General features: G+C 41.9%; 1 protein-coding gene across 3 annotated transcripts in view; it reads right to left on the bottom strand.

Moving 5' to 3' along the window:
- Exoc2 (exocyst complex component 2) overlaps nucleotides 1-23281 on the bottom strand; it is a 165575-nt gene that overhangs the window by 33334 nt on the left and 108960 nt on the right. For all 3 annotated transcript variants that reach the window (XM_075969965.1, XM_075969967.1, XM_075969966.1), the window contains exons 22-23: nucleotides 21409-21525; nucleotides 10576-10717 (exon numbers count right to left, since the gene is read on the bottom strand). In XM_075969965.1, coding sequence (XP_075826080.1) covers nucleotides 10576-10717; nucleotides 21409-21525 — 259 coding nt within the window. The remainder of the gene's footprint in view (nucleotides 1-10575; nucleotides 10718-21408; nucleotides 21526-23281) is intronic.

Here is a 23281-nt window from a genome sequence, read left to right as displayed (position 1 = left end):
AGCCAGAGAAGAAACAGACTTTTGACAAGTACTCAAGCATATAATATATGATCTGTAAGGCTCAGAGAATTCTCAGAAGTGTTCTAGAGAGGCAGTGCTGCCTCTAGGAGATCCTCAGTGCTAAGTGCATTGCAAATACTCCCATCCACTGTCTATTCTTTTTGCAACTGCTATGATATTTAATCAACAAAGTTCCCCTCTCTGACATTCACTGAATAAGAATAGTTGATTCCATCTGACAGTCTGTTGAAAATTAAAACTAAAGTATAAGTTGGCATTTTAATTGCTGTTTATTTTCCCACTGTACCTTGCTGGAAGAAATTTGTCAGGGTGTTTCTTGTGAATTAACTCACTAATTGTTCACAGTCTGTTAGAAAATGTACGTTGTGAGTAGAGTCCTACAGAGGGTGGACACAGCATAGGATAAAACAAGTTCAGGCAGGGCAAAGAATCCAGGGAACACCAGGAGAGAAGTCCTGGCCGGGCTGAAGCAGCTGAAGGTGCTCTCTGTGTCACATCTAGATGCTGCAGTTAGAGCAGGCAGGGTGATGGGAAGTCCCGTGGAGGAAACACCACGTGCAAGAACCTCTGGGAAGGAATGCCATGCTCTGAGATTGGGAATAACTGCATGGCTGGGTGTTAGTTACAAGAAGACCTCATATTAAGCAATGACGCGGGAGAGGGACACAGGTTCAGCTCATGACCAGCACGGAAGCTGTGTATGTCCCTGAGACCAGGGGGACCCTTGTGGAAACTTCCAAACATCTCAGGCTATTGCCAAGACTACTACTGCTCTCTATAAACTGACAGTAAAGCCACTGCTGATGACAACACTTCAATATTTCACTGAACACGGAGAAGTCAAGCCAGTGGGTGTCTAAGGCCTTCACTCCTACCGACTGCTGTTCATGGTACTGGAAGCTGTACTCTGCTTGCTACCAGGGGAAAAAGGTCAACACCAATCCAGCTACAAACCCTTCTATCAACAAGAGTGGCTGTCTGAGTGACATGCCGATGCCACAGTGGCGCAAATGTGGGAGGACCCACCCACTCTTTGACTAGATCTAAGGTCCACTCCACGAGATGGAACCATGCCTGACACTGCCCAGGCAGGCAAGAACTGGAGACTGGACAGGCCACAGGCACCAGGGAAAACCCAGTATGATTGTTCTGCTAAGGAACAAAACAGTAAGTGGTTCCTAAGGACATCCTGCTATATCCATATCAGTACCCTGCCCAGCTATCATCATCAGAGAAGCTTCCTCTTACTGTAGACGGGAATAAATACAGAGACCCACAACTGGACAACGTGCAGAGAATGAGAGGTTTTGGAACACCCCGTCCTAAATGGAATGTTGTAATCAAACCTCTCCCCTCAGGGCTCATGGAGCTATGTGGAAGAGGAGATGGAAAGATTGTTGGAGCCAGAGAGGACCGGTGATTCCAAGGAAACAGTGTCTTCCAGACACAAGGGGACTGACACACATAGGAGCTTACAGACACTGTGGCAGCACGCACAGGGCACACACAGGTTCAAGCTAGACTGTGTCCCAGCGCTGAGAAGGGGGAAGTGGACGTGCGCTCCTACCCTTATCCAAAAAGTTATCTCCAATTAACATGTCTGCAAAACAAACAAAAAAGCACATATGCAAACAAACAAAAAACTGGTTTTCTCCAATGGAGTTTCACAGGGAGAGAGGCTGGGGCCAAGGAAAAGGCATAGTGAGTCTCCACAGGTCAGTGGCAGGGAGGAAGGGAGGAGAAAAGGAGGGTACGAGGGGTACACAAGTGCGGCAGAGGGGACTGACTGCTGGGTTCCATTACCTAGAAAACCAGAAGGTATTTAGGGAGAAATATTTCAAAGTTCATTTGCAGTTTACAAGTTGTCTTTACAATTGATCCTTTTGAAGTGTTAGCAGAAGAATTTTACTTGCATAGGAATCGATACTGAATGTTTAGATGAAATACATGCTTTATGTAGAGCTCAATAAAAATTAATAAGAGAAATAAATGCTTTGCTAATGGGTAGCATAATTTTATTTGTTGACATTATTCATACCTTTTTTGTATACTCAGAACTGATATTAGTCACATTCATTATACTTATTGGCTACAATTAATATAGCAATACAGTGTATCAATAATTACAAATAATTTGAACTCACATGAACATGACTCAGAAAGGTAAACCTATGTGTGCCGTATAAAGGATCCTGAAGAGTCGGTTAGCCACCTTCTACCCGTTCTTTCACTGCTGTGAGGATACAGGCTTTGTCCTCTCTGAAGGACATGGCTACACAGTACCACTGAATTTATTATACCTTGATCTTAGACTCCCAACCTTATTCTTCATAAACTACCTGGCTGGAGGCATTTTCTTACTGCAGCACAGAGGAAAAGGCAGAGCCAAACATTTATTTTAATGATTACTTGTTAGGGACAATATCAAGGTTGTCTTCAGTGTTCAAATTTTTCAAGATCAAACAGAAAATCAGTGTTTCCTTATCTCCCCTCCTCTAGCATTCTTTTAGGGGCACCTGAGCGTGTGACAAGATACGGTAGATGATGACCAAATGTGCAATGTCTTTCACGCAGTTCAGTGAAATATGTCAGACAGATCCCAAAGGCAGATATCTGAAGGCACAGTTGAAGTTGCTCTGGGGAAAACAAACACAGACACGGAAGAGCTATGTACTTACTATGTCACATGAGTAGTGCGCCTCTGTCCTGCCTCAGACTGAGGAAGCACTGCCTAATGCGCACTTCTGGCAGCAGACAACTCTCACAGCTCAATCATGGGCCGGGGCACTATGGTTGCGTCTGAGCCATCATAGGAGTTAGAATCACGCTGCTCTGGACCACAAACATTACCTACTCAAGCTTTTGATTGAGGTGTGATTCCAGAATATTACTGTTGTAATATGGGCGGCAGCGGGGCTGCGTCCCCAACACCCCAGCCGCCTGGCTCGGCTAGCTTTTGCCCCGAAATAACAACACACAAACTGTATTCATTTAATCACTGCCTGGCCCTTTAGCTTTTGCCCTTACTGGCTAATTCTGATATACCGATCAACCCATCTCTAATAATCTGTGAGCACCGGTCTTACCGGGAAGATTCTAGGTCGGAGCTTCATCGCGTGTGTCTGCCCGGGAGCGGGGCATGGCGTCTCTCTCTGAGGCGTCTGCTCCCGAGAGGAGAGCTGTCGAGTCTGCCCTCACTTCCTCTTCCTCTCAGCGTTTTGTTCTGTTTACTCCTCCTACCTATCTTCTAACCAATGAAATGGGCCAAGGCAGTTCCTTTATTAGCCAATGACCTTCCTCCATCATATTACTAGACATTTCATGTCATAATATGTGAATCTCTACAAGTCCATCTGAAATCCACATATCACAACTAATACAAAACATTTGGATCAAAATTCAGTTATGTACGTTACCTGAATAAAAATGGCTAAGTTTAAATTCATTTATTAAATACTTTAAAGAATGTTTACAAATTTAAGCTTATATGCATGATGGATTAAAAATAATAGCTAAAAGTAGTAGTTTAGAGAAAATTTAAGTAAGTTTTTTTCCCAATATGCTTCTAAGACCTGAACTTGCATGTGTATTTGACAATGAGAGATCAACAATATTTTCAATTTTGCTAAAATTCATAAAATGTAAATACTCAGAACCTCCTAATAATCATTTTAATAGAACACTTGAAATCTTAAAAACAGTCAGTTATCTGATACAAAACTAGTAAGAACAATTTTAGTGACATATATACAAACACATATACCAACAGAAAGGTATGTAAGTATCTGTCAGGTTGCAAAAACATAGCTATGGTTTTAGCTGAAATTTCTTCTTAAATTATAAAATTAATCAACTGGATTTTTAAAAATTACTGTGTATAGTATTGGAAACACAATTTACTGCTAACTCCTCTAACTAGTAGTTAGTTACCTACGTGGTTTCTACAATTCAGCTGTGGAGCTGAATACTCTAAAATAATATTAAAGTTGTTGACTGAAATACTTTAGAATGGTTATGTCAATTTTGATCAATCACCTGACATGAGGGCCCAGCTTTTAACCAACAAAAACTCACTAAATGACTATACAAGACTGAGGTTCAGCCGTAATCAAGAAGTCAAAACTACACAAAGAACAAAACTAAATCATGTTAAGAAGTAAAATAAACTTCTCAGTGCATTTGCAATGTGAGAAATGTGAACTGTTGACAGTGCCATAAAGGAAGGTTATCTTATAATTAAGATCAAACTAGGTTAAAAATGCCACTCAGCCAGGCAGAAACTCTATCCTGAAAAGTCTGAGGCTATCGACTAGTATTAAGATAAATCTTATGATTAAATATTTCACACTCTAATCCTAACCTGCAAGTGCCATGATTGGAAGAATCTGAAGATAACAGAGAAATCAGACTTTGGTTACTTGAGCTAAAAACATCATAGCAGAGGATGTGAACTGTGGAGTCGGGCTGCTTTAATGAACTCAAGGCACCTGGCAGTGCTATTCACATACCCCTGCCCCTCTGGCTAATTACACTAAGTATTGTCACAGGAGCCAGGCCACATGAAAATGGGCAGCAGAGCCTGCACAAGAAGTGCTGGGACCTCACAATGCTCTCGGGGAGAGTAGGACCTCATACTGTCCGTGCCCGTTCCAAAGATGTCCCTAGAGAGGGAAGTGGGACAACAACTTGGTTCTCCTCGAACAGGGAAGCCTCACCACCACTGCCAGCATTCCCCTTAACGGAATGCTACTGTTGGCATACACAGCAGTGAAGAGAGCTGAGGAAAAGGAAGTCCTCTGCCGCAGTGCAAGCTGCTGCTGTTCCTCAGGACCAACAGAGCTTCCCATGAAGACAGACACCAACCCCTGACAACCGAGACTGAAACTCAGTTGCAATTCTAATTTGTTGAAGTTTATTAAAGCAGTTGCACCAAGAGCCACAACAAAAAGACAGCACAAAAGAGACATGTATCAATATGATAGAAAGATTGTCAAGATATAAACCCACCAAACTGAAACAGCCTTTCTCTCAACACAGGTCTCAAAAAAAAAAAAAAAAGCGCAATAGATAAAAAGGGAAACCTTTCCCCAAACGCTGCTTGGATGGATGCATTCAAAAGAATAAAACTAGATTCTTATTTTTCGTTCTGTACATGAATCAATTCACAATATAGATAAAACTTGAAAGCTTTGAAAGTGCTAGAGGAAAGCACAGGAAAACACTTCAAGATACTGTCAAGGGTATTTCTCTGTTAGGACTTTAATAGCTGAGGAAGTAAGAGAAAGAACGGCCAAAAGGGATTCCATCAGATCTGGAAGCTTAATAGCTTAGGCAAACAATCAGGACATCGAAGAGACAGCCTACAGAATGGGGAATGCAGGGATGGGGAGACCCAGCTTTTACATGACACAGGGGATAAGGAACCCCCTTCCTAACAGCCTTCAATTATTCAATCAATAAATGGGCGATGGTTAGAAATTCTCAAAAGAAGCAGAAATAGCCAGGAAATATATGAAAACATATTCAAGCCAGGTGGTGATGACACACACCTTTAATCTCAGCACTCTGGAGGCAGAGGCAGGTGGATACCTGTGAGTTCAAGCCTGATCTACAGAGTGAGTTACAGAACACAGAGAAACCTGCCTCAAACAAAAGGGAAGGAAGGAAGGGAGGGAGGGAGGGAGAAAGAGAGGGAGGGAGGGAGGAAGGAAGGAAGGAAAGAAGGAAGGAAGGAAGACATACTCAAGATGCTAAGCTATTGGGGAAATGCAAATAAATACTATACTAAGATTTCATTTCATAAAGATTATCAAGAAAACAATGTCAACAGATCTTTTCATCTTCAATTTCTTTCTCCCAATACTTGAAGTCCTTGATATACAAGTGTTTCACTAGCTTGGTTAGAGTTATCCCAAAATAGTTTTTTTTTCCTTTGAGCAATTATTAGTGATTATGGTTATCTGTTATTTATGGGTTATGGCAGGTGACCATTTTTATTTTGTTTTAAATTGAGATATATTCCCCCCCTCCCTTCTACCCTCTCCCATGGTTCCCATGCTCCCAATTTACGCAGGAGATCTTGTCTTTTTCTACTTCCCATGTAGATTAGATCCATGTATGTCTCTCTTAGGGTCCTCACTTTTGTCTAGGTTGCCTGGGATTGTGAACTGTAGGCTAGTTTTTCTTTTCATGAGTGAGTACATATATTTGTCTTTCTGGGATTGGGTTGCCCCAATCAATATGTTTTCTAAATCCATCCATTTGCCTGCAATTTTCAAGATGTTACATTTTTCAGCTGTGTAGTAATCCATTGTGTAAATATACCACATTTTCCTTATCCGTTCTTCAGTCGAGGGGCATTTAGGTTGTTTCCAGGTTCTGTCTATGACAGACAATGCTGCTATGAACATAGTTGAGCACATGTCCTTGTGGCACAATTGAGTATCCTTTAGATATATACCCAAAAGTGGTATTACTGGGTCTTGAGGAAGGTTGTTTCCTAGTTTTCTGAGAAATCGCTCCTTTGTACCTGCTTCTGTAGAAGTCACTGCCTCAGGCCAGCTCCAATGGAGGTAGCTGGCTTAGGCTTACTCCAGTGGAGGTTGCCTGCTCAGCCCTGCTCCAGCGGAGGCTGCTGGCTCAGGTCTGTCCCTGACTTGTGCCTGGTCTGCAGATGTCTCTGGCTCAGGTCTACTCCCTCCTCAGTTGCTTCCTTGTACCTGCTCCTGTGAAGGTCGCTGCCTTGGGCCCCAAAATATTTTATATTATTTGTGGTTGTTGTAAAAGGTGTTGTTTCCTTGGTTCCTCTCTCAGTTCATTTCTCATTTGAACAGAGGATGGATACTAATTTTTTTAAAGTTAATTTTGTATCCAGCCACTTCACTAAAGGTGTTTATCAGCTATCGGAGTTCCTTGATGAAATTTTTAGGCTCATTTATGTATACTATCATATTATATGGAAATAATGATACTTTGACCTCCTTCAGTTGTCTTGTGCCTCTAGCTAAAACTTCAAGTATTATATTGAATAGATATGGAGAGAGTGGACTATCAGATTGCTTTTCAAAGAATTGCTGTGATTTTCTCTCCATTTAATTTGATGTTGGCTATAGGTTTGCTGTAGATTACCTTCATTAGGACTTTTATCATGAAAGGGCGTTGGATTTTGTCAAAGGTCTTTTTTGCATCTAGTGAAAAGATCATTTTTCCCACTTTCAGTTTGTTTATATGGTGGATTACATTTACTGATTTTCATATATTGAACCATCCTGGCATTTCTGGGATGAAGCCCTCTTGATTATGGTGGATGATCTTCTTGATGTGTTCCTGGATTCGGTTTATAAATACTTTATTGAGTATTTTTGCATCTATGTTGATAAGGGAAATTGGTCTGTAATTTTCTTTCTTTGTTGAGTCTTTAGGTGATTTGGGTATCAGGGTAACCGTGGTCTGATAAAATGAATTTGGCAACGTTCCTTCTGTTTTTATTTTGTGGAATAATTTGAGGAATAATGGTATTTGTACCTCTTTGAAAGTCTGGCAGAATTCTAAAACCATCTGGCCCTTATTTTGGTTAGAAGACTTTTAAAGACTGCTTCTATCTTCTGGTGGGGTTATAGGTCTATTTAAATTGTTTATCTGATTTTGATTTAACCTTGCTTGGTAAAGTGGTACCTATTGAGAAAATTATTAATTTCTTTTAGATTTTTCAATTTAGTGGAGCACAGGTTTTAAACTATATCTTTATGATTCTCTGGATTTCCTCAGTGTCTCTTGCTTTGTCCTCCTTTTCATTTCTGATTTTATTAATTTGGATATTCTCTCTCCATCTTTTAGTTAGCTTGGATAAGGATTTTTCTATTTTGATTTTCTCAAAGAAGCAACTCTTTGCTTCACTGATTCTTTGTATTGTTCTCTTTGCTTCTGTTTTATTGATTTCAGATGAGTTTGTCATCTACTCTATTAGGTGCTTGCTTCTTCTTGTTCTAGAGCTCTCGGGTGTGCTGTTAAGTTGCTACTATGAGATCTCAGAGACTGAAGCAGCAAGCATGGGGCCTGCATGAGTCTGTAGCAATTCCTCTGTGTGTATGTTGTGGCTGTTAGCTTGGTGTTTCTGTGGAACTCCTAACAATGGAAGTGGGTGTGTCTTTGACTCTTCTGCCTACTCCCAGGACTCTTTCCCTCTTGTTGGGTAGACTTATACAGCTTTGGTTTGAAGGCTTTCGCCTTGTCTTATTGCATTTTGTTTTGTCATATTTGATTGTTTTCTATTGGTGACCTGCTCTTTTCTGAAGAGAGACAGAGGGGGACTGGATCAAGGAGGGGAATGTGGAGGGAGCTGGGAAGAGTGGAGCGAGTGGAAACTGTGGCTGGGATGTATTGTATGAAAACAGAATCTATTTTCAATTTAAAAAAGGAAAGGAAAAGAAAGGAGAGTTTTACTTGCTCATAAAGAAGAAATTATGTTACCTGCAGGCAAACAGATGGAAGCAGAGGTTATCACAAAACAAGCCACGTAAGAAAGACAGATGCTGCATGTTTTTCTCTCACATGCAGGTGGAGATTTTAACACAAGAGGTGTGAAAACAGAAGGGAGGAGTGACTTGGAGTGAGATAGGCAGTCAGCAGGAGAGATGAGATGATGCTGAGAGAGTAACTGGGGAACGGGCAATATGGCACAAGTCCAGGATACACATGTATGAAAACACGGATACACATGTATGAAAACACCATGTTCAGGATACACATGTATGAAAACACCGCGTCCAGGACACTCATGTATGAAAACACCACGTCCAGGATATACATGTATGAAAACACTACGTCCGGGACATTCATGTATGAAAACACCACGTCCAGGATACATATGTATGAAAACACCATGTTCAGGATACACATGTATGAAAACACGGATACACATGTATGAAAACACCGCGTCCAGGACACTCATGTATGAAAACACAGATACACATGTATGAAAACACCACGTCTAGGACACTCATGTATGAAAACACAGATACACATGTATGAAAACACCACATCCAGGACACTCATGTATGAAAACACAGATACACATGTATGGAAACACCACGTCCAGGACACTCATGTATGAAAACACAGATACACATGTATGAAAACACCACGTCCAGGACACTCATGTATGAAAACACGGATACACATGCATGAAAACACCACGTCCAGGACACTCATGTATGAAAACACGGATACACATGCATGAAAACACCACGTCCAGGACACTCATGTATGAAAACACGGATACACATGCATGAAAACACAAATACACATGTATGAAAACACCATGTTCAGGATATACATGTATGAAAACACAGATACACATGTATGAAAACACCACGTCCAGGATACACATGTATGAAAACACCACGTCCAGGATACACATGTATGAAAACACCACGTCCGGGACACTCATGTATGAAAACACCACGTCCGGGACACTCATGTATGAAAACACCACGTCCAGGATATACATGTATGAAAACACTACGTCCGGGACATTCATGTATGAAAACACCACGTCCAGGATACATATGTATGAAAACACCACGTCCGGGACACTCATGTATGAAAACACCACGTCCAGGATATACATGTATGAAAACACTACGTCCGGGACATTCATGTATGAAAACACCACGTCCGGGACACTCATGTATGAAAACACCACGTCCGGGACACTCATGTATGAAAACACCATGTCCGGGATACACATGTATCCACAGAGAAGCCTTAGCCAACAACCAGTAGGGGACCTGCATCTAAGGACCCATGAGGAACCGAAGGTTAATATCAGCATGGCCACTTCCACAGAAACAGGAGCTCATGTAGTCCATAACAGTGTAGAAAAAGAAACAACTATTTGTTTAGTCAGAAAAATTATACAATGGCTCAGATCACGGCACATGTACATACACACACAGAGAAATTTAAAATATTTATTTGATTCAAAAAGCAACAGCTATTTTTAAAAGATCTAAAGTGACAGAAGCTGCTTTCAGCTATCCCACGAACTTCCCACTGGTACTCCACCCAGCCATCCTGTGTACTGCTTTTTTCCTCCCTGAATTACTGTAATAATCTTACTCCTGCACGCTTTCCTTCTACACTTTCAGCATCAACAATTAGATATTTCACAGGACTAAAATATCTTTAATTTTTTTGCCAACACTCACAAGATCACAGAATAAAACTGTCAGTCCTTCTAGTATCTATGTGGAAAGGGAGTATTGTAGGAAGACATTCTACATCTTCAAGTCATCCATAATCCAAATGTATAATTAATGATTCTCTGGAGGCAAAGAATAAGCTACTGAGTATTCACGAGGGAAAGTACACCAAATTCCACTATAAAACATAATTTAAACCAATAAGTAAATATAACAAATGTCCTATCTTTGGTAAGAACAGGAAAGAATGAATATAAAGAAAAACTGTTTAACCACATCTTGGCTGAGAAGCCTATCTATATCTAGCACCCTAGATAGTATTTGGAGAAACTGAGAATGCTTGTAGACTTACCTGTTGGAGGCAGGCAGTCTTTCCAGTCAAAATAGCCTGCATATATCCCGGGTTCCAGGGATCCAACAATAGGATCTGCTTTTAGCTCAATGTAATTTTCAAAGAGTCGTTGGTCTAGTTCTTTCAGTGATGCCATGCTAACCTACAACACAAGAGAAAGAGTATAAGATGTCAATTGAGGAGCTAAGGAAAAATAATGCAAGTAAATATTCAATATACTTTAAAAAGAACTTTTCTAGAAAGTTCAGGTTTCTAGCTTACCTACCTCAGTAATAAGGAGAACTATTAGCATGGCTATTTTACACAGTAAGAAAGAGTGCAGATTATGTTTTGGAATACTTTAAACATTCACTCTGTAGGCAGAGCAAACTGGCAGCATAAATAGCAAACAGCCACTGGCCTACAATACAAAGGGCACCAACCGCAGCGTGCCGCATCAGTGCTGTCACTGGACGGCATCCTGCTCTAGTAACCTGCCTGAGAGTTGTGGGAATTCGGACTGAGCCATATGGATATGGTCTTCTCTGGGTATGTGACCAGCTAAGAACTGAGGGTGAGAGCTGGGCTCTGTCTCTGGGATGGTGAGGGAATTGGCAGAGCTACGGCTCCCCTGGCCTCCTCAAATCCCATGTCTGCATGACTGAGATGTGTCTCAGCGCTGAGAAGACTAAACTTATACTACTGTTATTCCACGGAGACACAAAGTACAGGTCTTGTTCCCTCGCAGTTTAAACAATAAAACAAAGATGTTACTAGAGAGTCCTGGTTTGAGTATTACAGAGGCCCGGATCCAGGTACAGTCCAGCACAGACCACCTGTAGCTCCTGCTGGCAGGAAGGGCAAAACAGACAGAGAGGCTATCATCAGCCTTACAGGAGTGGGCTTGGTTTCAATGGCACTCAAATGACTAAGATGTCATTTGACAGCAAAGGTGTGCTGGCTAGGGGCACTCTGTAGTGGAACATGGCAATCTTCTTTCGCACTGCTTACCCGAGGGACACACAGGCTTCTTGAACACTGGACTTGAACACACTGATGAGAAAGTGGAACGCACATCTAAGGAGTGCGCCCAATGGCAACCACAGCACCTACCAAGCAGCGATGAGAGCAACAGCAGGAACAGAGCACAACGAACGTCCTTCAGAAGGGGTACAGTAGATCAGAGGACAGGATTTTATGGAGACAGGACATGTAATTTTCAAAGAGATTGAAGTGAAAGGCAAGTTGTCCTTCAAAGCACAAAGTAACATATACAGAAATCTAAAATTGAAGTTAGAAACAAGGAAGATGGTCCCAGGAGGCTGTATAGCACAAACCCACAGAAATTCAATGGGGAGATATATGGTCAACAAAAGAAGAGTCAACAATCCAACAAGCAAAAGCAGGTATTTTCCTGGATTTTGAGCCGGAGTTTGAGCTATAGTAGATTGCGGATGACACTGTACATACCTAGGCGCACGCGATTAGAGTTCCCGGTTTTTAAGTGAATGCGAGGGGGTGAGACTCTCTCACGTTTTTAGAAGAAAGTAACGATACGTACAGAGAATCAAGGATCAGTGTGAGTTCTGAAATGCCATTCTCAAACCCGAGAGATCACTGCAAGTATCTCCAGCAGTAAAAGAACCCAACCTCGGAACCATGTCAATCCCTTAACTAAGTCCACAAGACATACATTTGGTCATGAAAAGATACAGAGAACGTATCTTACGAATTTGTGAGAAAATGTACTAAACTGAAGTCAAACAAATCAGTCTGGGAAAGATGAACTGTTGAGGAAAACAGTGGTAGAAAACGAAATCCAGGTCCCTTCCCAAAGTCCTCCATGCCTAATATCTACAAACATAAACCTAACAGACTAGAAGCATCCTAGAAAAGTGAAATGAGTTCTACATAAGTATTCTTTTCAAAAAGGTTTTGTTTTATGTGCTTTACCTGCCTATATGTATGTGCACCACTTGTATGATGTGCCTGTGGAGGCCCAGAAGACGACATCAGATCCCCTGGAGCTACGGGTGGTTGTGAGCTGCCATGTGGGTGCTGGGAACCAAGCCAGTGTTCTCTGTAAGAACAGCAAGTGGTCTTGACTGCAGAACTATCTGTCCAGCTCCAAAGATTCTTTAAAGTATTCTTAAAAGAGGGTACGGAATACAGTGCAGAGGTAGAGCCTTGCTTAGCATGTGCGAGGATTTGGTGATTGTTAGTAATGCCTCCTCCAAGTCCTCAAGAAGAAATTCTTAAGCAAAAGGAGATGGACAAGGAAAAGGCAGCCTTATCTAAACCTATGTGGAGACTGGGCAGTAAGTAAATAACTTTGAGCTACAGATATTTAAAGAGAGCACTTGAAAAGAAGAAAAGCTTAGAATTAATGTTTTAACTCCTTCAAGCAGCTAATAAAATAGAAATTTAAAGTGTAAGGGAACAAATCCAGTTATTAAAGAAAACCATTAATGCCAAACATAGTATGTAGGTTTGTTGGGAAAAAAAAGTGGGATGTAGTTCAGTGGTAGAACATTTGCCTACTATGTACAAGGTCCTGGGTTGAATACCTGGTACTGTAAAAAACAAACAAACAAACAAAGAAACCCTAGGAGATGGGAGAGGAAGTGGGAAAGGAGGAAGGGGAACAAGGGATGAGAGAAAAGGAAGAAAGAGGAAAGTTCCCAGCAAGGCCAATCTGCAAATGAAGATGAGGCTGGGAGACCACTGAGTGGGTAAAGAGACTGCCATGTATCCACTTAGAAAACCACTTGTGTAAAAGAGCCAGGCCACAATAGACAGTTGTGGTGACACAAACTTGTGATCTCCACACTGAGGAGGCAAACAGGCAGACACCTGAGATTACCAGCCAGGCAGCCTAGCCTGATCAGTGAGCAACAGTTCTTAGTAAGAGACTGCCTCCAAAAACCAACATGGACATTCATAAGGAATGACACATGAGGATAACCCCTGACCTCTACATGCAAATGCATACAGACCATGCACACCTGCACACACACAAAGGAAGCTGCACACATATGAACATGCATGCACGCACTCCTGTACACTTACCCATAAACAATGGAAAACAAATGGCTGAGAACAGAACACCTACACTGGCAGGCTAGAGAGAAGGTGTCACAGTTTCATTCCAGGAAGTCTGGTAATGTTGAGAAAGCAGACAAACTCAAAAGTCATTTGAGGCTACTATTTTAAAAAGCTTTGCACTTGCTACTTTTGTAGAGGACCAGAGTTCAATTCCCAGGACTTTCATTGGCTGGCTTACAACACCTGTAATTCCAACCCCAGGAGAGCTAATGCCCTCTTCTGGCCTCTGTGGGCACCTAAACATACCTGGTGCATGCATGCACGCACCCACATGCATGCACGCAACATACACACACACACACATCTGGTGCGGGACAATTGTCTGTATTCTGTCAATTATATTTTAAATAAACGCTGACAGGTGAGTAGCCAGGCAGGAAGTATAGGCGGGACAACCAGACAGGAAGTAGAGGTGGGTCAATGAGAACAGTAGAATTCTGGGAAGAGGAAAGCTCTCTCTGCAGTCCTGGCCCAGCCACAGAAGAAGCAAAATGTGACTGCCTCGCTGAAAAAGGTACTGAGCCATGTGACTAACACAGATAAGAAATATGGGTTAATATACGTTATAAAGAGTTAATAGGAAGCTGAGCTAATGGGCCAATCAGTTTTATGACTAATGTACACCTCTGTGTGATTTCTTTAGGACTTAACGATTGCGGGAACCGGGCAGGAAAGAAACCCCATCAACACACATTAGTAAGATAAATCTTCAAAACTTAATTTGGAAGAGCCAGGCATGGTGGCACATGCCTTTAATCCCAGCACTCAGGAGGCAAAGGCAGGTGTATCTCTGTGAGTTGGAGGCCAGTCTGATCTACTAAGGGAGTTCCAGGACAGCGAAGGCTGTTACACAAAGAAACCCTGTCTCAAAAAAATCAAAAATATAAATCAATTTATAACAAGAAACCAGCTGATAATAAGAGGGGTGGCTACTAACAGAAAAAAGCAAACTGGATGAATCAGGATGCAGGTCGATGACAGCCTAAGAGCTGGCCAGTAGGCTGCTTTCCCTTGCAGGGGGGGGTCTCAGTGACTCACTAAACCTGGGTGCTCAATACAGCTACACCTCAAATGCGTTCATTCCCTGTGACTGCTTATAACCCACCGGACACCTGAGGATTAGGCTTCACTCCTGTGCTCCAGTCTCTCCCTCAGTGGCATAATCACACACCGTCACTGATTGGTTTAGCCCTCGCCCCATCGGAAGGATGGGAGGATGTGATGAACAACTGCACACCCAGTATTTTCACCACTAGTGTTCGAAATCATTTCACAGTTAAGTTAGCTGTTTCTCCTTCCTTCCTTACTATCCCCAGAAAAACCAGGTTTCTAGAGATGAGAATTAACTGAAATATTATTCCAATGAACAGGACATTTCAGTGAAATCAGACACACGTGAAGATAGGATGAATGAGAGAACAGAAGAAATACCCCTAATTTTAGTACTGAGAATTAATGATGAGGATCAATGAACTCTGACAAAAGCTGAAGCACTGTGGAGAATGAAGTGAGGAAGTTTTGTGGTTGATGAGCTAATAAGAATGTACGGTTAAATACCAGCCATTGATGGGAAGGAAATATCACAAAATATGATGAAAAGGCCAGCGGTTCAGAGGGCAACAAGACTTTGTCAAGCTGACATTGGCTAAAGAAAAGCTATTCTATACAGTCAGGGAAAGCCACAGGCAAATGTTCTTTCAACAGAGCACAGGAAGCCGGTGCTGAGTGAGTGGCTGAAAGAACAAATGAATGAGAAAGATGGCTAGATCAAATGAGTTGAGTGACAGCCCTCTAAAGTTAGGGAGACGGATGAAAGCCTCCACCAACATCAGCTAGGGCCATTTAGGTTTCATTCTTCAGGCAAGGAGATGTTCAAGAATATGGGACGGAGGAAGAACTATGCAGTAGATTGGTTTCTGGATACTCTGTGAAAGATAAGCTGGATATCAGAAAGAAAACAAAAAGGTGAGAAAAAAAAAATACATCTGCAGAGCAGGTTCTTGAAACACCTGAGGAACAGAAAGGCCAGACTCCAGACAGGAACAGCTGCTCAAGGGAGCAGAAGATGGTCCAGAAGAGCTGGGGCTTAGGGACAAGTGCTCAGCGTAGACTGTCACAGGGTACGCCGGCAAACAACTCCCATCAGCAGAAGAATAAATGCGTATGAGTTGAGGATGTGACTCAGCTGGTGGGATGCTTACCCCACATGCACTGGGTTCAGTCCCCAGCACTGCATAAAACTGGTTGTTTTTATGGCTGTTGTAATCCCAACACTGGAAAGAGGAAGATCAGAAGGTCATCCCAACTACACAGGGACCTTGTTTCAAGAAAAAACAAACACCAACCACAAAAACAAATGAATAAGAAAAGGTAGTAAGTATACATAACAGAATACTACACAGCCTTAAAGAATAAAAGCCTGTCATTTGCAATGATAATAATGAAAACAGAGGACTCTGTATTTAGTGAGATAAGCCAGGCACAGGAAGACAAACACTGTGTGGTCTCACCAACAGCTATCTTTCTAGTACAGTTTCATAGACCCAAAGCAGACAGTCCACAAACCATGAAGTAGGGGTATGAGAGAAGGAGAAACTGGATCAAAGGCACCAAGTTTCAGAGTCTGAAAGAATCCGGTTCAGGGACTACTGCATGGGGAGGGGGCGGTACCTACCAATACGCATTTTAGCTTTAAAATTACTCAGATAATACATTTTAACGTTCTCAACACAAAATATGGTTAATGAGTGCATGGAGATGCTAATTAAACTGAATCTATTATGTATACAGAGAACAAAACATTACCACTGTACTCTACAATATACATAATTAGCATTTGCCATTTAAAACAGCTACATAATTTAATAAGGAAAAGGGTACAATTCACAGGTTCTAGCTGGCTGACCCAATGGTGACTGTCTACAACAGGAAAGACATTGAAAGAAAAAGGAAGGTGACTTTGGCTTGAAATCCCACTGGAAATGTCTAGTGAAGATGTGTGGTAGGAAATGGCAATCAAGTCTAGGGAGGAGGTGGAAGGTTCAAGCATTTGGGCATCACTGGCATTAATGGTGGACAAAGCTGTGGGCAGATCTTATCACCAAAGGAAACAGTACCAGGGTGATACGGAAGCAAAAGTCATGGTCAGAGTACACAAGTGTGATGGAGATGGTCAGACGTAAGTTTCTAACTTGAGACCCTCACACTCGACCCTGGAGAAGTAGCCATGGCACTCTCTTGTTCCTATCACTTCATGGCTTTCGAAAGACACAGGAGGCAATCCAGTCTCTCTGACCTCTGAAACCACAACCTGGGCCTGAATCTTTCATCTCCTTTCTAAAAGCTTTTGGAAAGGCTGCACTGGGAAGCACGCTGTCAATGGTAGGCTCCTGACTTGACTAATGGATAGCTTTCTTTTCTTCTCTCCTCTCACGCCTACTCCCTCCTCCTTTCCCTCCTTCCCTCCCTCCCTCCCTCCCTCCCTCCCTCCCTCCCTCCCTCCCTCCCTCCCTCCCTCCCTCCCTCCCTCCCTCCTTCTCTGTTTCTTTTCATGGTACCATGGATGGAACCAGTAGGCAAGCAAGCCTACTCCACCACTGAGCCACATCCGCAGCCGGACTGTGGATTTACTCACATTTATATCTTTTTGCCTTTCCCACAAAGGGAAGGATGTGAGGCAGCTCAAGAGCATCAAACATTTGCTCAGTGTTTGGTAAGAGGGAACACATTTGTTCAACTTACTTGTCTATAGAACCTTAAACTCTAAGGTGAATTAATTACAAGTAACTTGTACAAAAATAGTTTCTTAACAAAACTTAAGGTACTCTGATAAAGAAATGGGAAAGCTAAATCAAGCATAGACACAGATAATACAACAGGAAGGAAAAAAAAGCTGCATTCATTTCCATCAATACATTCAAATGGACACAAACTTAAAATATCTAACAAGTATATTCAATTAAACTAAAAATAATGAACTAATGTAAAAATAATGAACTAATAAACTATGTAATAATAGCACATATGGCTCAAGAAATAGAAAATACTTTAAATTGGTGACTGGATATAAAGGCTCTTCTCTGGATTTGTGATGAAAACAAACTGTCCCCTTCACCCTCCTGAGTGGAGTTTCTGAAGTTAGGAGCATTTAATACCAGACTTGATCAATGTCTGCATTCTCAAGGCAGGGAGACTCTGTAATTATACAAATGCTAAATCAGATGTTTTTCTTAACACTGATTCAGGCTAAGCAGCATGCAACAGATGCAAAAAAAAAATGTCCCTAGAATTACATCAGTATAGCAGCCACAATAAAGTAACATGTTAGGCTTATTAGCCATGTAGCTCTCATGTTCTCACCAAATACTCCTGAGGAATTTGATCTGTGTCACATCCAGTCTCTGTCCTCAGAACAAAGCTCTCTGTCTCCCTTGGTCTCTAGATACTTCCCAGCTGTCTCTTCTATCATATAGTTAATAAAAATGGAAAAGTATTCATTTCTAAAAAGAAAAGGCATGCAAATTAAAACACATTAATGGATATTTTTACGAATGAAAATTAAGAATTATGCTGGGAAATGATGATTAAAACATAATGTAGCTATCGCCCCCAAAGCAACCTGGCTATTACCAGGAGCCTGCAAATCTTGGGGTCCCATGTGAAGTCAGTGAGGGGAGCTGACTGGGTGTGGGGTAGTGATGTGATATGGATCTGCTAGGTATGGGAAGGTGATTAGGAAAGGGTTCAGGTTTACTGTTGGGGGGCAAATGGACACGTTGGAAGTACTCTGTCTTATGAATAACAATAAACACTTTGTTTAGTACATTAAAGATGATTCTTACTTTTATTTCTCCTCAAAAATTTTGCTAGGATTTTCACAAACAGAAAAAGATGGGTGAGAAGGCACAGAGCACTCGTTGTCTGTGTCCAAAAGGTAGAGGCCTGAGTGTTCCTCTAGGGAGGCTGTAAGGTGGAACCTTACAGGGTAAGAGGACTTTTATATTCTTATCCAATGGACCACCATTCAGTGTCACTCAAGGTTAAATTGTCACACATTAGTCAATTACCTTTGTGTCCTAGTTTCATTTCCTTGGGGGTCTATCATGAGACCAGTTCCATTCTCGGCCTTAGTATATAATATGGGGCTGGAAGCGCTCAGGACATGGAATCAAGGACTAATTTTCAAGTCCCTGCTATATTCCAGTGAAGTTCACACGCTCTGCACTTATGCCCCCATGAAAATCACAGAACTAAAACATCATCCTCACTTATTTCTCAGAAATTCTACATTAAATAAAATTACATATTGAGGGGCTAGGGAGATGGCTAGTTTGGCTGGTGTTCTGTGTATAATCATGAGTAACTATGCTTGACTCTCAGCTACAATGGTGTGTACCTATATCCCAGAACTTCATGGCCAACTAGCCTTGCCAAATTGGTGAGGTCTAGGTTCAATGAGAAAGCCTGCCTCAAAAGATAAGGAAGAACACAGAGGCAGACCCCTGATGTTGGCCTCTGGCCTACAAAGACAGCCCCCCCCCCCCGTACACATGAACACATACATATGAAAAATGACATAAAATACAATTGTATCTGTGAAAATCATCCTACCCATAAATGTAATTGATCATTAAATTTTAATAGTCCTAAAAAACATGGCAATGCATATGCTATTTTTATATTAAATCAACTCTTTTGAAGGTAAAAACAAAATGAAGGGCCAGAGAGATGACACAGTTGGTAAAAGGTGCTGGCTGCCAAGCCTGATGACCTGAATTCAATCCCTGGGATCCATACTGTGGAAGGAGAGAAACAGCTTCCACATGTTGTCCTTTGACCTCCACATGAATGCCATGACATGTGCAACATAATACATTTTTAAAAAGAAACAAGATAATTAAATAATTATTAATCGAGAAACAATATGAAAGGAATTTTAGAAATGGTTGTTTTTAGGCTTCTACTGGCAGAGTACCAATAAGGAAGAAAATGGGAAGGGAAAAGGAAAGGCAGCAGGAAAGAGGAAGAGAGAGGAGGAAGGAGTGGGAGAGCTTCCCTGCCCTGCCATACAGCACATCTCTAGGAGGAACGGAGAGAGGCCTGGCACCCAGTGACACAGAGAGAGAGAGAGCGGGGGTGGGGTGGGGGGGGTGGGGAGGGAGGGGGGCGGGCTTCCAAAAGAGTATAGCGGCCGGCCGGAGTAAACACAGAAACAGGAGAGACAGCTGTCCATCGTGACCCGCCCTATGATTTTCTTGGCAGACATCTAGAGTTATGTCATTGGAAAAGGAACTGTGAAAAAGAAGGGCTGCGAGGGAGCTTTTTTCCTTCAGAGCAAGTGGGTTTTACTCATTTGACAGCATGGAAATAAGAGCTTCAGCACACAGTATTGTAGGCAGGTGTGCTGTGGCCCAAACCACTTTATTCATTTCAGCCACAACTGAATAATTTCAAGACATTCAAGAAATAATTTTTAAAAATATAATGCTAAAGTGGATAAAAAGCCTGTTGCTTATTCTAAGCTGTCCCCAGGTTCTCATATTATCTTCTTCTGTGATTTAGACAAAGACAGGAAAAGATACCGAAAACCTTCCTTTATGTCAGTTTCGCTCTGCTTCTTAATAGTGTAAACAGAGGCAACATAATTTCTGCTTATTACTTCACAAAAACAGAGAATCAAACTCTGCTTCTAACCTATGCAACTCTTGATCACTTCTCACACTTTAATGATAAAGTTCTGCATATTGAATAAAGATAGAGTGCCTACTTTCCACAGATCTTGCAATTATGAACATAAAAAATTTCTGGAGCTAAACTAGACATTTGGCCCCCAAGCCTAAGTCACAGCACTTATCAGCAGGATGATTAATCTTTACGAAAAGGCAGGAAAACAAGACAGAGCCACCCACTCTGACATTTTCATTCTTAAAAAAAAAAAAAACCCAAGCTAGTTTATGAACTGGAAGCATCATTTATAAAAAGTAGATCGTCCACCGAGAGTCAGCGCTGATGACATGATTAATAAGATGGTTATCTTTCTTGTTTTCTTCGCTGAGAAAAGTGTCCTGGCATTAGACAGTTGGCTCAGTTTTACCTAGAAATCTGATAAACTTTGCTCAGGAACTAGCAATCTTTATAACAAGGTACTTCATTTTTTCCTTTTCTGCTTATTTGAAAAACTATAAACAAGAGAGTGAACATTCTAAATCACGAAACCGGCTCCCCTGATCTGCACACTTTGCCTACATCCAGCAGGCGGAGCACAAAGCATATAAGAGTTCTGGTTAAGCCAGGAAGGAAGAGGCCAGAGGCTAGGGAGCAGGATGTGTACTGTGTGCAAAGGCAGGGCTTGACTCCCAGGGAGATGAAGAGGGGAGGGACAGGCTAGATTAGCAAGAGGTCTCTGTGCAGTCAGGACCAGGGTTGATGTCAGCAGTACCCAAAGGCTAAACCCAAAAGGAGTCAAATGGAAAGACTCTGACAGATTCAGGCTTGCTGTTTCTCTCTCCTAATTGAACAACTTTGACAGGATTAAGCAAACCACTTCAACCATGAGAAAGCTTTGCTCCAGAGAAAAGCAGTGTTACATTAACAATTCAAGGCAAGGAAGGAAACCATTCCTCTGATGGATGGGTCTGGTAAGAATGGACATGGGGGCCTGGGGAACCAGAGCGAAGGGGAGGCCAGGAGGTGCTGAGAAAATAGTGTGGAAAAGCAGTGTACTTGACTACCGAATACCAAAGCACTTACCTGTGTTATTTTTTCTATTCCCTGGAAGTTGTGCTTTTCAAAATGCTCTGCTATGTTTAGGAAGGTGTGACGTTCTAAATAGCAGCAATTGCTCAGGACTATCAAAAGTCGCTGCTCCTAAAATTCAAACAATTCATTAGCCGTTTACATTGACAGCGCTGGAGAATGCAGAAGATAACCCTGATCATATATTAAGTGTAGTGATAGGCTTCTGCCCTTTAACATCAATACCCAATGCCTGGATTTTCTTGGCTGTTTATTTCCTAACACACAGAAAAACATAATCCAATTCCACTAATTGTTGATTATTCCATTTACACTGAAGAGTTGAACAGAGACTTGGAGTACAGCCCAGCAGTGAGTTGTTCTCCTGAATGGACAAGGCTCTGGGTTCTACATCCAATATCCCCCAAAGAAAAGAGTCAAATGTTTTCTTTAATATTTTATGTACACAAAAGGCCACCCAAACTGATATTATAAATAACTATATAAAATATAGAAACTATTAGAAAATGATTTATGAATCTTTCACAACTTAAGAACATTTTAATATCATATTATCTATCTGAAGGGCTCCTTGTTCCTTCAAAAAGCTCCTGCCTGTGGGGGCCTGTGGGACTGTTTCCTATATCCAGGAAGAGCCTCCTTCCAATGGGGAGTGAGTGTCTCTGAGGACACTTCCCCTTTCCTCTCCCCAGAAAGACAAGGAACAGGGAAAAGAGCTTCTTGCTGTTATATTCTTCAAGGTTTTACCTACCTAAATAATCTCCAAAAATTATTAGACGGCAATTACAATGCTATGAATACAACGGGCTTCTTACAGTTCAGAAGAACTATATCTGTAAACAAAATTCTAGGAATGGGCCTGCTGCTGCTGTGGTTCACTTCAGGGCAGCCCCAATCTGTGTTCCTGCAGGTGCGAGGTATTCTTTGGAATGGTGACTCAGCTAGGGCCTTCAGTCAAGATCCTTGACCAAAACTAAGGCAAAACCACTTTCCAGGAACAGTTCTCACCCACAGTTGGCTACTTTTTCTGTGTACAATCACAGTAACTTAGAGTTAAGTACTCCAGGGGAGAAAATGCAAAAAAATATAGCTTCCTATTCTTTGAGACATCTGGACCAAGGGATAAACCAGAGTCTCTAAAGTCAATAGCCAAGCAAATCTATCTTCTAGTACTTAAACATCTTCTCACTTCCTTATTACAATTCCCTATCTTTATTTCCAGCACAATGCTGCCTACGTACCACCAGCTTTGATCATCAACAAACATAAATAAAAGATTACAGAACCATGAAAGTGACCCAGACAACCAAAGGTGGTGGTCCTGAATTAACTTTTAGTTGGGAAATGTAATATAAAAAGGCCAGATGACTCTCTCCTCCAGCTGAGCAAGATGCCCAAGGGAAAGAAGGCCAAGGGGAAGAAGGTGGTCCCAGCCCCCGCTGTCACGAAGAAACAGGAGGTCTAAAAAGTGGTGAATCTTTAGTTTGAGAAAAAGTCTAAGAACTTTGGTACTGGGCGGGGCGTCCGGCCCAAAAGAGATCTCAAAGGCTTCATCAAATGGCCCAGCTACATGAGGCTGCAATGGCAAAGGGCCATCCTCTCTAAGCTGCTCAAAGTACCTCCTGCCATTAACCAGTTCACCCAGGCCCTGAACTGGCAAATCGTTACTTAGCTGTTAAGTTTGTCCACAGCTACAGGCCACAGACAAAGCAGGAGAAGAAGCAAGGCTGATGGCTCACGCTGAGATGAAAGCTGTTGGCAAAGGGGATGTATCAACTCAGAGACCACCTGTCCTTCTAGGGGGGGGGGGTTCAATACAGTCACCACCTTGGTAGAGAACAAGAAGGCTCAGCTGGTGGTGATTGCC

The sequence above is a fragment of the Microtus pennsylvanicus genome, chromosome 4, assembly GCF_037038515.1.
Source record: "Microtus pennsylvanicus isolate mMicPen1 chromosome 4, mMicPen1.hap1, whole genome shotgun sequence".
Taxonomy (NCBI): Eukaryota; Metazoa; Chordata; class Mammalia; order Rodentia; family Cricetidae; genus Microtus; species Microtus pennsylvanicus.
This window is presented reverse-complemented; position numbering and strand designations above follow the sequence as displayed.